At 35.9% G+C, this 14231-nt stretch overlaps 1 protein-coding gene across 1 annotated transcript in view; it reads left to right on the top strand.

The window, feature by feature from the left end:
- BLTP1 (bridge-like lipid transfer protein family member 1) overlaps nt 1–14231 on the top strand; it is a 236236-nt gene that overhangs the window by 199087 nt on the left and 22918 nt on the right. Inside the window, exons 72-75 of the mRNA XM_051966253.1 lie at nt 1778–1939; nt 7410–7549; nt 9737–9938; nt 11549–11749. Coding sequence (XP_051822213.1) covers nt 1778–1939; nt 7410–7549; nt 9737–9938; nt 11549–11749 — 705 coding nt within the window. The remainder of the gene's footprint in view (nt 1–1777; nt 1940–7409; nt 7550–9736; nt 9939–11548; nt 11750–14231) is intronic.

The following is a 14231-nucleotide window of genomic DNA, read 5'->3' as shown; positions in this document are numbered from 1 at the left end:
TTTTTGATTCTTGAACTGTTTCTGTCTGGATGCTTTCAAAACTTACCTGACATAGGAACTCTGATTTGGGCTGTGACATTCCTGGGACTTTGGGACTATCTTTCAGGAGGTGTTCGTGGATTGTTTCCTCATTTAAGTCTGGTTCTCTTAGGTCTTGGCTGTTGTCATTTATGATTTTGTCTAGACTTTTTTTTCTTTAAATTGTTTTCAGGGAGTCCAGAGATACTTAAATTATCTCTCATTGGCCAGTTTCCCCAATCAGTATTTTTTTTTTAGTCATATATCTTATATTTTCTAGAATTTTTCCAATCATTTTATTTTGTTCTAATATTTCTTGCTGTTTTATGAGGTTATTAATATGTCTGATCTCTTCTAGTTTTCAGGGAATTATTTACTTATTTAATTTACTTGTTTACCAAAACTTCATTGATAAAATATTTATTACAGATTTTCATTATATACAAAACACTGTGTTAGTTGCTTTTGAATGTAAAGTCAAAAAAGAGAAAATCATCCCTTCTGGGGATTTTTGTGTTCTCCTTTTCTGGCCATTCCTTCAGTCTTCTTCCCTGGCTTATCTGTCCCACATCTATTGGTATAAGCTATCCATTTTCCCCCTCTCTTTGCATGCTCTTTTGTACAGATTTCAAACTCTTTGTGGGTTCAAATATCACCTGCATACAAATGACATGTGAATCTATCTGGCCCAAACATCAGCCTCATTCCCAACTGCCTGTTTTTATCCTCAATGGAGTTTCTTCTCTCAACTACCCTAAAAACTGTAGTCCTCCACACTTCCCTATTACTGCCAACCTTCTGATTACCCAAGTTTGAAACATTAGTTTCATTCTTGAATCTACACTGCCCCTTGCCTTCCATAGCCAGTCAACTCCCATGTCTGATCAACTCTTTGGCACCTTCTTCCTTTCTCATCTCATGGCCATCTCTTTACTTAGTCACCATCACTTCTCCCTCTTGGGAACTCTTGTGACAGCTACCAGAATGACCCATGCTCCTTCCTCTCAAAGCCCCACTTGTCATTTGAAGCCCTTCATCATGTAATCTGAAAGTCATGTCCCTCCCATTCATACCCCATATTGCATTCCAGCCACACTGACCTACGTTCTCTTGCTTGAGATTAATTTACTACTGATTGGGCCCAGTCTAAGTGTCCTTGTTCCTCAGCTAAAGACCTTGGGCTACCTCCTCAAATAATCTTATTATCCTTCCTTATTTTGTATCCTCCAGGAGAATAAATGCTTCCAAATGTGTGTGACATTGCTATCAAGAAAGTATTGGGAAGTGATTGAATGTGGGAGCTAGGGAAAAGGGAAAAATCAAGAGGCTTTAAGATAATATTTCCTTCTCCCTTTAGGGGAAAATCTCTGGTTGCTTTGACAAATTTTTCTAGATTTAGTTCCAGATACCTAAAAAAAAACATGTTAAGGACATACTCTGCTTATAATCTTCCTTTGCCATTTTTAAATTTACTGTAATTTATCATATTAAAATAATTAAAATTGGGAATTGAACCAAAGTATGTGACCTAGAGCAAGTAGGAAAAACCTTTGTATTAGAAATTGTTGTTAATCCTTGAATTCTAATATCATTTTATTTCTGCTTTGTTGCATTGTTCTTGAGTAAAAGTGGTCCTTAATTATATTAGATGGTTCATTGTATTAATATGCATCTTGTAATCATGACTTGTACAACTATAACAATGAAATCTGTTTTTACTTTAATGAAACTTTAATAAGTTTTACACTTCTGTTTTCAGCAAAAGGAAAAGGAAGTGGAGGAGTAAAAACAGCAAAATTATATGCCTGGGTAGCTCTTCAGTCACTGCCAGAAGAAATGGTGATTAGTCCCTGTCTATTAGATTTTCTGGAGAAAGCCCTGGAAACTATCCCCATTACACCAATTGAAAGAAACTACACTGGTAAGCCATTTTTTCCTTTCTTTTATATGTCTGTAGAGACACATTTACCTCTCTTTTCCCTCTTAACTGCTTTGATCATATTTAGCATTATATAAGTGTAAAAGATAATTAGATATTATCTAGCACATTCCAATTGAATTTTAAAGAGGAAGTAATATTCCTTTCTGGTTTCTGGGGAGCTTAAGTTTGCAGAGACTAGTTGGGAATATTTGGAACCTAGGCACAGATTTTTGGCATTGGAGAAGGAAGAGGAAGGATAAGGGGGAATCATGAAGCACATTTTGCATTTGAGAAGTAACATGGTCTAAGTGACCAAAGCTCTAGGTTTGGAATCAAGGAAAACCTGGCTGCAGATACTACTCTTAACATCTCTTCGGGTGTGTGAGCATCCATTTCCTCATCTGTAAGGTACAGTAACAGCTTTAATACACACCTCACAAGATTTGTTGTGAAAATCAAATGAAAAAAATCACAGTCATCAGGAACTACTATGTGCCAAGCACTATGCTACCCCAGGAGGTTGGTATATAAGATTTTTTTTTAAAAAAAAAATCACAGAATTGGAGATTAGAAGTAAAAGTCTTCCAAAGTACTTCCACTCTAACCTTAGTGAGCATCTAATCCAACTCAACCCTAAAAGGAATTACCACTACAAAATATACTGTCTTAAATTTCATTTTACTAGTCAGAAACCTGTTGAGATCTTTTTGGATCCTGTCATTCAGTGTCTTAGTTAATTCTTCCAGCTTTGTGTCATCAATAAATTTAATGAGCTGAGTTATCTGAAATTGATAGCAATATTCAACTGCACCAAGACCAAGCACTTAAGGTTCCCCACTAGAGACCTCCTGCCACATTGAGATTAAAATATGAACGACCCCTCTCCAGTCAACTAGCCATCCGGGTCTTAGTCCATCAGATTCTATTGCCACTTCATCTGTATCTCTGCATCTTTTCCACAAAATTAGTACAATATACTTGACCAAATGTTTAGCTGAAATCTAGGTAAACTCTATCCATCTTAGTAAATATTAGGGGAAAAAAAAAGGTAAGAATCACATGATTTGTACTTGTGCCAAAATCACTGAATAATCACCATATCCCCCTTTCTAGATCTTCTCCAACCCTTTCTTTTTTCTTTCTTTCTTTTTCTTTTTTTAAAATTATTATTATTATAGCTTTTTATTTACAAAATATATGCATGGGTAATTTTTCAACATTGACCTTTGCAAAACCTTCTGTTCCCACTTTTCTCCTCCTTCCCCTCCCCCACTCTCTCCCCTAGATGGCAGGTAGTCCAATTCATGTTAAATATGTTAAAGTATATGTTAAATACAATATAGGTATATATATTTGTACAGTTATCTTGCTGCACAAGAGAAATTGGCTCTAGAAAGAAAGTAAAAAAACCTGAGAAGGAAAACAAAATTGCAAGCAAACAATAACAGAAAGAATGGAAATGCTATGTTGTGGTCCATTTCCCCATAGCTCTCTCTCCTGGGTGCAGTTGATTCTTTTCATTACTGAACAGTTAGAACTGATTTGAATCATCTCATTGTTGAAGAGAGTGACATCCATCAGAATTGATCATCATATTGAACATCATCATTGTTGCCATGTACAGTGATCTCTTGGTTCTGCTCATTTCATTCAGTTCATGTAAATCTCTCCAAGCCTCTCTGAAATCATCCTGCTTGTCATTTCTTACAGGATAATTTTATTCCATAACATTCATATATCAGAATTTATTCAGCCTTTCTCCAACTGATGGGTGAATGCCCATCATGAATGAATATTCAGTTTCCAGTTTCTAACCATTATAAAGAGGGCTACAGTAACAAACATTTTTGCTCATGTGGGTCACTTTCCCTCTTTTAAGATCTCTTTAGGATATAAGGTCAGTGGTAACACTGCTGGATCAAAGGGTATGCACAGTTTGATAACTTTTTGAACATAGTTCTAAATCGCTCTCCAGAATGGCTGGATCCGTTCACAGTTCCACCAACAATGTATCGGTGTCCTAGTTTTTCCACATTCCCTCCAATATTCGTCATTATCTTTTCCTGTCATCTTAGCCAATCTGACAGGTGTGTAGTGGTATCTCAGAGTCTAACCCCTTCTTTCATTATACATTCTAGAATTTTTCTAGCCATCACAGACAAGTCCCTTGATCTATGTAGCGCATACTTTGTCAAGTTCTTGTCAAATCTCAGCCAGCTCAATGTATGACATAAATGTCTGCCATTCTCTTTTTTGATGAGATTTAGGTACCAAAAAACCTAAGTCAAGTTGTTATTCTTTTATATTTAATGTTCTTTGGACTTTTGCACATATTGAAAAAATAAATGCACATTATAGTTGAAAGTATTAAGGAATGAAGAAAGGGAAGAAGCATTTATTAAGTCCCTGTTTTGTGCCATATTCTGCACTAAGTACTTTACAAATTATCTCATTTGATTTTCACAGTCACCTTGGGAAGAAGACACTGTTATTTCCATTTTACAGATGAGAAAATCAAGGCAGATAGAGGTTAGGTGATTTGCCTAGGATCATATTAGCTAGTAAATGTCTGAGGCCTGATCTGAACTCAGGTCTTCTGATTCTGGGTCTAAGCAGTCTATTTACTGTTGCATTGAATTACCTCTGGGGAGAATGTCCTCAAGGAGATCTGACAAAGGAAGAATACAGTGAGACTCACCTTTCTGCTCTTGAAAACTGTGCCCTTCTTGATACAGCCCTAAATCAAACAAGCTCTTTTTGATGCCCACCTCAACTTGCTACTTTATGGTAGGTATGTATTCCACTAAAACACCTGAGGTCTTTTTCAGAGCTACTATAATCTGACCCCATGCCTTATCCATTTTATATTTGCAATGTTGGGAGGGGTTTGTGGCCAAATGCATTTTCCCTATTTAATTTCATTTTATTAGATTCAGCCCAATGATCTAGCCTGTTGAAATCCTTTTGGAACCCAACTCTCATCCATTATATTAGCTGTCCCTTCCAGATGTGTGGCAACTGCAAGTTTACTAAGCATGCTATCTGTGCTGATGGCTGATCAAATATTTAGGAATCACCTGGCTCAGCACAAAGATCTCAAGCATTTATTCCCTTGAAGGGTACTTCAGATCTTGTTGAAATTAGATTTCATCTTTCAAACATTTCTGAATCCATTGGATTGTATGACTGTGTAATTTGTATCCTATCCATCTTCACAAAAGTAGTGGAAGATATTTGATCCAAAGCTTTGCTAAAAATCTAGGCATTCCGGGGATCAAAGGTAGAATGCCATTTGCATCCTGAGATAGAATATGGAGACTGAAAGTGGATCAAAGCGAACTATTTTCACTGTTGCTTTTGTTCATTTTTTCCTTCTCATGGTTTTTTCCCTTTTGATCTGATTTTTCTTTCACAATATGCCAAATATGGAAATATGTTTAAGATTATTATACATGTATAACCTATATTAAATTGCCTTCTATATTGGGGAGGGAAAAAAAAAGTTGGAACTCAAAATCTTAGGAAAAATGAATGTTGAAAACCATTTTTACATAACTAGAAAAAATAATATACTTTTAGGAAAAAAATATCTAGGCATTCTCATCTGCTCTTTTAAGTAATTTGGTTTTTTGGACATAATCTGTGCTTGATCAGTCTGCCATACTGGCTTCTAGAAATCTCTGCTTCTCTTCTTGAATTTTTGCAACTATCTTTTTAATTAGCATTTCTATAATTTTCCCAGGAATTTAAAGCAAACTCATTGACCTAGAGTTTTCAAACTCTTTTTTCAAAATTGGGACTTTGGCCCTTCTCCATTCTCTGTGATCTTTCTAAAATGCTTTAGAGTGATTTAGCAGTCACATCTACTGGAGGACCTGAAACTAGAGGACTTTTGGGCTGAAATTCATTAAGTGTAACAAGGCATTCTCTTACCATCTCTTTATTTAGAAAATCAATCTCCTCAGAATCGTACTTTTCCTTTTATTTCCAGGGGAAAGCTTGCTCTGTTTGGCAGAAAAATCTAGTAAATGCTGCTTCCAGTTGTCAGGTGTCATCATCCCTTCCAATCCAAGCAATGTCTTTAAGTCTCCTTTTTCTCCCAGATCATTTTTGTTGTCTTCAGTTCATTCTGCGTTTTAGCTTTCCAGTACTGTTGGAGTCCTTTTGCATCCACATGAGTTTTCTTTTTCTTCTTTATTGGAATTATTTCTTTTTGTGTCTAAAGTTTCATTCTTAAGCATCTTGCATTCCTCCTTCCCTTTTAGTGAGAATCAGATCCAAACAGAACTTATCTTTGTTACTAAGGAAATATAGGAAGAACTCCAACAGGTGCCTGGATAATTAGAATTTCCAACCATGGTTACATTTGTTATCTCTTTTCCAGACTTCCCACTTCTTGGCTTTTCTCCTGTGACAGAATCACTTCTCTTTCTTTCTTTTATAAATTTCACCCAGAGGAGTTGTGAGGCTTAAATGAGAATAATGGCTGGTAAAGCACTTTGCAAACCTTGACATTCTATATAAATGCTATTTGTTACTGTTATCATTATCACCCTACAGTCCCCAAGCCTCCAGTCTGGTGATAACTTTATTCCCTCAACCTTCTATTGCCCTCTTGTTGAGTTCAGGCAACGTTTATAGAACAATATTTACTGGGTGGTTTTCTCACCCTCATAGTTTAAAGTGTCACTTATTTGATTTGTAAGATTGCCAACTTTTGTGAAATGCATTCTGTTTTTGGTCAGGGGTCAGGCCTACCCTTATGTTGAAAGCAAGGGTACACAAAGTTCCCTACTTCACATCATCCTGGCTGGCATTCCCCTTCTTTGCCATTCCCTTTTTGATGGCACAGCTCTGGATTAGACTGGGGGGAGGGGAATGTCTGGGCTAGCTCTTTGGAGGTCCTCTGAATGGACCTTGGTTTCAGCAGAATAATCACCACAAGAATAGTCAGGAATAAAGTCCAAAGTCTATTTTTTTCTTCACAATCTGTCTCCTTCGCCTGGGGCTGGGCTAGCTTTCTGGAGACCTTTAGATGGACCTTGGTCTCAGTAGAGAAGTGAAGGAGACAGGACAGCCACCATGAGGGTCGAGTCTGTCCTTCAGCCTCCAGTCCTCTGTCTTCTCTGTCTGTCTCCTTGTCTGTCTTCCTTCCCAGATCTCTTAGCTCTTATGTACTCTATTACAAGTATATCACCATAGATGTCAATCTTGTAGAATAGGTATCAACTTGTAGAACTATACTAAGTACTAAGTACATGTAAACTAGAGAATCATTATCTCAATTCCATTGAGTTAACACTTTGTTGTAAGATTACTTGTTTCAAGTACACTTGGCCCTCTACAGGGATTGTAGTTCTTACTGCGATTAAATAGACATTTCTTGGAGGGACCTTAGACCCAAATTTGATGTAACTTTATAAAGACATGATTGCTATTACAATGTTAAATAATGTTTATTTTTTAACAGCTGTTAGCTCACAAGATGAAGACATGGGACATTTTGAAATACCGGACCCGATGGAAGAGTCAACAACATCATTAGTCTCTTCTTCAACTTCTGCCTACTCCTCCTTCCCTGTGGATGTTGTGGTCTATGTCCGAGTTCAGGTGATTTTATCATTGGTCTAGTAGAATTCTTTTTAACTTTCAAAAAATTTCTTAACTTTACCTAAATCTGAAAAAGTCTTAGTTATTAATCTTACCAGAAGGCCATAATTTCCTAACTTGACTTAATGATGTTTCCCTTTTTAAAAAAATTGTCACATTTCCTCTAGCACTTCACATAGTAATTCTTAGCTCACATTTGATTCAAAGTATATTAAGTTGTACTACATAAATAATGCTGTTTAGCATTCACTCTCAGACTCATAGTATCATAGACAGAGCTGAAAGGAACCATAGAGACAATCTTGGCCAAACTTTTAGTTTTAACTGTGAGAAAACCCATAGAAATTAGATGATTTATCTAAGTTCACATAGTTTGTAAAGGGGAAGAGGAAGACAAATTTAGAGGGAAGAGAGAGCTTTCAAATCTTTAAATTTTCATGACAGGGCTCTACATGTAATTGAGACAAGAAAATCATAGGATTTTTATCCCACCCGCAGGAACCTCCTTTACTTACAGGTGAATAACAGGTCCAGGATCAAGCATAGCAAACCAGAACCAGTCTAGTCTCATCCACCATGCCCAGCTCAAGTTCCAGCTTACCCCACAGCAAGCAAGGCTCGGGGGTAGGGGAACAACATCCATTTAGCGTCTGGAAATGCTCACATATTGTCTCTTCCTCCCCTCCATCAGATTTCTTCCCTTTTTTTCTCCTTTGGCTAAGGCCTCCTCCAAGAGGAGGGGGAACTGAGTACCCATCAGAGAGAGGATACATCTACAATCTCAATCTCTTGGTTCTTGAGTGCTCCCCATCCCATCCCTGCTCCACAATCACTCCCACCATTTGGAATGCATTGGTTGTGATAGTCTTACTTTAGTGACTTTGACCATTGTATAGAAGATGAATATTTAAATCCAATAACCTCATGAATCATACCTTTTTATAATAAGAACTTAAGACAAGCTGTAATAGAAAACCCTTAGCTGGCATCATGGATGGAAGAAAATGCCTTCCCTTTATTTACTGTTACAATAGCTTTCTGTGCAGACTGCCATTCCTTATAGACTGAGTTACTATTCTAAAAATATATGATGTCTCATTAACTACTTAAAGGAACCATAATGAACCCATGAGTTTGCTTCACAGACATAGATCATAAAATGTAGCCTACAACAATCTGTAATCAGAGTTCTTCCCCTTGAGGACTACTTGGTGATGAGCCTTGCTCAAATTAAACATCTTGATTCTTGGACTCCAGCCATCCCCCTCCCTCCCCAATTTTACTCTGTATAGAACTAATATTCAGAAACCCACCTTCTACGCACCACACCCAGCCTCTCCTCCTCCCCCCCAATCTCCTTCTCCTCACATATATGGTCATGTTACACATACAAGACGAGAATGTGGGGGGTGGGGAGAGGAGGGGGTGTTGTTACCTCACTGAAATACCAAGGCATGCTAGCCTGATTAAAAACATTATAAATACTTGTCTTTAAAATGTAGATAAAGGCATTGTTTAGGACTGGATGGAAGATGAGTTAAAAGTCCTCAAGAATCTTGACTATCTTGGGGTTGAGAGATGAATAGTATTCCTGAGAGTTCCCTCTGCTCTGTCCTTTATTACTTATCCTTTCTTTTAGCCCTTACTATGTGGTTTTCTTGTTTTTGTTTTTGTTTTTTTTTCCCTTAATATATATAATTCACTGCCTTTTAAAAAAAAATCACTTTTTGATTATATGATGGATGCTTAATCTAAGAGAATCAAGTTGCTCTTGATATAGAACATTTTTGTTCCTTGTATCCAAGCTTCACATTTCATTCTCTGCTAGTCTCTGTCCTTTTTCCTTCCAAGATATCTGTTTTCTTCTAGGAAAATATGTTTTTGAGAAGAGCTATGGGGTCGTGGAAGCAGTCATTGATAAAGAATAAATTCGCCCCAAAATTAGATATGATGTGAAAATGAATTTTTTTTCCAAGTTTGGGTTTGATTCTCAGTGATCTGTGCATACAGTAAGCAAAAAAAAAAAAAAAAAATTTTTTTACAAACATTTTCAGAGACAATTGAGTACATTATATCAGGTTATCACCTGAATAAATGTCATTAATTCCCTTTTGGAGCCAATGGGGAATTGATTTTTTTAAAAAATAAAATTACTTGTTAATCCTTCTTTTGTGTTTACTTTTTTAGCCTTCTCAGATCAAATTCAGCTGTTTACCAGTATCAAGAGTAGAATGTATGCTAAAACTACCTTCCTTGGACTTGGTATTCTCCTCAAATCGAGGAGAACTAGAGACTTTAGGTACCACATGTTCTACAGATGCTGTGTCCCCTAGTGGTCATCCTACTCCAAGTGGATCAAAAACCTTCACCAACAAAACAGGGATGCCAGGTAAAGGGGGTAATGCCATCAGAGACTTTTTCCCCAACTTAGGGAAGAAGTCAAGGAATGTTAAAATAAGGCTGTTGATTGGACAGAATGCTAATCTAATTTGATTATAAAGTCTTTGCCCCCAACATGTTTCTTGCTGAAACAGAAATGATGCAGGAAAGCATTGCTTGTGTTCACTATTGGCCCAAATGTAGAAATTGCCTTCTTCTCAAAAAACAAATATTGTTTTCGTATTTGTAATAGAGGCTTCATAGCATTATATATTTAGACTGCTAAGTGAAAGTATCAGGAAGGTGTATATTCCTGATCTGGTCCCCCCAGCTGCTAGTTTTCTCCTCTGAGATTACCTTAATTAATCCCCATGTTTCTCATATGTGTTTGGTAATTTACTTGCCTCTCTTATTACAATATATATTCCTTGAGAGCAGAGAGTGTGGTTTGGATGAACATTTTATTATGAAATGACACTTTTAAGGAGAAAGGGGAAAGAAAGAAGAAAGAATGGGCTAAAAAAATGACAAACTAAAGGAGAGAAGGATTTTAAATAGTTGGGTTCTTCCACAACTTTAGAACTAGAAAAAAGATCTCTGTTGAGAAGAATTTTTGTTCAGATTTTACCTCCTCCTTTCCAGAAGTTTGCTTTAAACTTCTGTTTCCATCTAAGCAACCAAAAGGAAAAATTGTTTCAAGGCAACTTAAGATTTTAGCATGTAGTATTCTGCTTCTTTTAACTCATTTTGGTCTTTTTTTCATTATTCTAACTTAAGTGCATTTACTTTGTAAATGATACATATATATATCTTAGCATTGAAGATGACCACAAAATCATAACATATGAGATAAAATTTCAAGAAAATCATTTCTAAATATAAAAAGATGGGGAAAGAGACCTTACATTTATTTAATGAAATAAGAAAAGAAAATTCAAGCAAAATCAATTTGTTAAACAATGAAGTAATTGAGTCAAACCAGTGAGACAGTGAGAATAACATTTTTATGGCACTCTCATAAAATTAGAATTTACCTGTTTAATTCTGGTACTATTAGACTGCCTAACAAAATGAAAGAATCAGAAATGTTGACTCCTTTTTCAAAGCCTGCTTGAAATCTTGAACCCAAGACTGTGGAAAGGAAGGGTACCATTCCCCTCTGGGCTCTCTGCCTGCCTTCTGCCTTATGCCCATTCAGTGCCTTGAGAATAGGAAGTGTTCCAGCTCAGCTCTGGTTCTTTGCAATTTATCTTTCTTCCAGTAGTCCTGCTCCCACCTCCTTTTTTTTTAGACTTCTTGTAGTCTCTACTTCCTGTTAGATAAAATAGAGAGGAGACATAACTATGCATGTAATTGAACACACAGGTAGATATATGTTTGGGAGATTAGCAGAAGGGCAGAACAACTAAATTAAAGAATAAAGGCATTTTAAAATATAGCAAATGTTAAATCACATGATGTTTGTATATTTTGTGATCTTTAACTTTTTAGCTATTTACTCCAAGCCAGGTGGTTTCTAGATATTAATTATTTTTGTGTAATGATTTAATTGTAGCAATAAATTTTAAAATAATTTTTCTCATATTCTGTAATGTTCTCATTTTCTTTTCTTGACTGTAGGTTCCTCTGGATTAGGTAGCCCTCTTGGCCGAAGCCGCCATAGTAGTAGTCAGTCTGACTTGACCAGTGCCAGTAGCAGTTCATCTGGACTGAGTTTCACTGCCTGCATGTCAGACTTTTCACTCTATGTATTTCATCCATATGGAGCAGGCAAACAAAAAACTGCTGTTACTGGTCTCACCCCTGGATCAGGAGGTCTGGGTATGTGTATATGTTTTTTTGTGTGTATGTGTGTGTGTATGTATTTGTGTGCAAGCAAATGTACATTCTTTTTATGGGGATTTTTTGGAATCTTCTCTGGCTGCACCTTTTCAGGGACTATGGGAACTAAGGTCATTATTTGAAATGACCCATGACCATCCATGTGCTTACTGTGTTGTTATTTTTTTTTTCCTTTGGCCGGATTATTTTGTTATGGCAGTATTGCTTGATAAAACATAGACAAAAGGAACCTGCTTTTTTGCAAATGCATAAACTATTTTAGCTTTTAACAAATTATACTTCTATAACGTAGTATAATCACTTCTTTGAAAATAAGAGGTGGAATATATTTTAGAATTTTTTTTTCATTTTCAGTCATATTTTATTCTTGCAATTATGCGTAAAGATAATTTTCAGCATTCATTTTTGTAAGATTTTGAGTTCCACTTTTTTTTTTCCCTCTCTTCGTACTTACCCCCCTTCCTCCCTATAAGACAGCAAGCAATCTGATATAGGTTATACATGTACAATCATTTTAAACACATTTCCATATTAGACATGTGGTGAAAGAAAAATCAGACCAAATGGGAAAAAAAACATGATAAAAACAAAGCAAGAAAACAACCAAATAAAAAAAGTAGAAAATAATATGCTTTGATCCACATTCACTCTCTATAATTCTCTCTTTGGATGTAGCTGGCATTTTCTATCCCAAGTGTATTGGAATTATCTTAGATCACCATATTGCTGAGAAAAGCTAAGTCTCATTATTATCACATAATTTTGCTATTACTATGTACAATGTTCTCCTGGTTCTGCTCACTTCATTCAGCATCAATTTATATAAGTCTTTCCAGGTTTTTCTGAAATCAGCCTGCTTATCATTTCTTACAGAACAATAATATTCCATTGTAGTCATATACTGTAACTTACTCAGCCATTCCCTAGTTGATGAGCATCCACTCAGTTTCCATTTCCTTGCTATCACATCATAAAAAGAACTGTTACAAACATTTTTGCACATTGGTCTTTTGCCGTCTTTTATGATCTCTTTGGGCTTATGTTAGATTTTTCTAAATGAAACTCAAATCATGGTTTCCTGCTGCAGTATTCAAGGAATCATGTACAAATAATGAAGAAATTTTTCAGTGTTTGTCTCACTTTTGTCTGTTACTGAACTTGAATCAGTAATTTTTAGAACTTAGAGAGGTTTTTTTGGTTTTTTTTGAGTTTTTTTGCTTGAATATCTACAATTACTTGCCAGAAAATCTTGTCAAAACATAACAAGCTTAAAGTCTCTCCATAGATCAGTGGTCTAAACTTTTTAAATGTACCTCCTCAGCCCTCCCACCACATGGGAAAAAAAAAATTTGAGCATACAAACTCCCCAATATATGAATATTAATTTATTTATAAGTTATGTTCATTTGGCATCAAATAATTATATATGTTACAAAATTTATACAAAAATAGAAATGTTCAAAAAAAGAGATCAAGATGAAACAATATTTGGTTCTAGAAATAATAGAGAGTCACTGGAGCTTATTAAGTAGAAGAGTGACATGGTGAAACCTAAACTTTAGAAAAATCACTTTGGTAGCCATGTTATATGGACAGTGAAAAGAACTTTAGTAGGAAGCTGTTTCTATATATACTTCAGGTGAGAGGTGATATAAACCTTAAGTAGGAAGATGGCTTTTTGAGTAGAATGAGAATTTAGATGGGAGAACTGAGGAAGTAGAAAAAGATTTGGAAATTTATTAGATATGACAGGTAAATGGGGCAGGGAATAGAAAAGAGATGTGAGGATGATAACCATGCTTCACACATGATGGAAGTAAGGAATTTTAGAAGAGAGTTGGGTTTTAGGAGAAGATAATACAATGATTCTTAAACATTATGGTCAACCAATTTATAGATGTGCTTCCTGAGACTCACTTTGTCCCTTGTTCCTTTGAAAAAGGGAGGCAGGAAGTGTAGGGCTCTTATTTATCATGGGTCACGGCCCACAGCAGAGATCCTGCTTTCAGATGGGATCTGAAATATCTGGGTTAGTATGCTGGACCTCAGAATTTTTTCCAAAGACATCTGTGCAGTTGATGCTGTGGTTACCTGATAGTGATTAGGTTAGACCTGATTTGAGGGCTGCTTGTGAGGAAACCACTGACTTTACTCATTAGGTCACTTGAAAATTCCTCCAAACCAAAAGAGTTCCTTCTCTGACTCATATACTCCTATTGTTGTTTTATAGGTGCCTGAGAGTCCTGAAGCTCCTCCATAATGGATCCTATAATAGCAGATAGGATGTTTTATCCATTAGGAGGTTATCACACACAGTGTATAATAAAGAAGAATGAGCAAATTTGCTTATTTCATACTTACATAACATATACATAAAAAAATTACCAAATTGATATTGTAGCACTGAAATATTCTTAGAAGTCAAAATATTAGAACTGATGAATTTTTTCAGTATATGTTG

Source organism: Antechinus flavipes, chromosome 6 (genome assembly GCF_016432865.1).
Source record: "Antechinus flavipes isolate AdamAnt ecotype Samford, QLD, Australia chromosome 6, AdamAnt_v2, whole genome shotgun sequence".
In the NCBI taxonomy this organism is placed as follows: domain Eukaryota; kingdom Metazoa; phylum Chordata; class Mammalia; order Dasyuromorphia; family Dasyuridae; genus Antechinus; species Antechinus flavipes.
The sequence above is the reverse complement of the archived record's forward strand: the minus strand, read 5'-3'. Positions and strand labels throughout refer to the sequence as shown.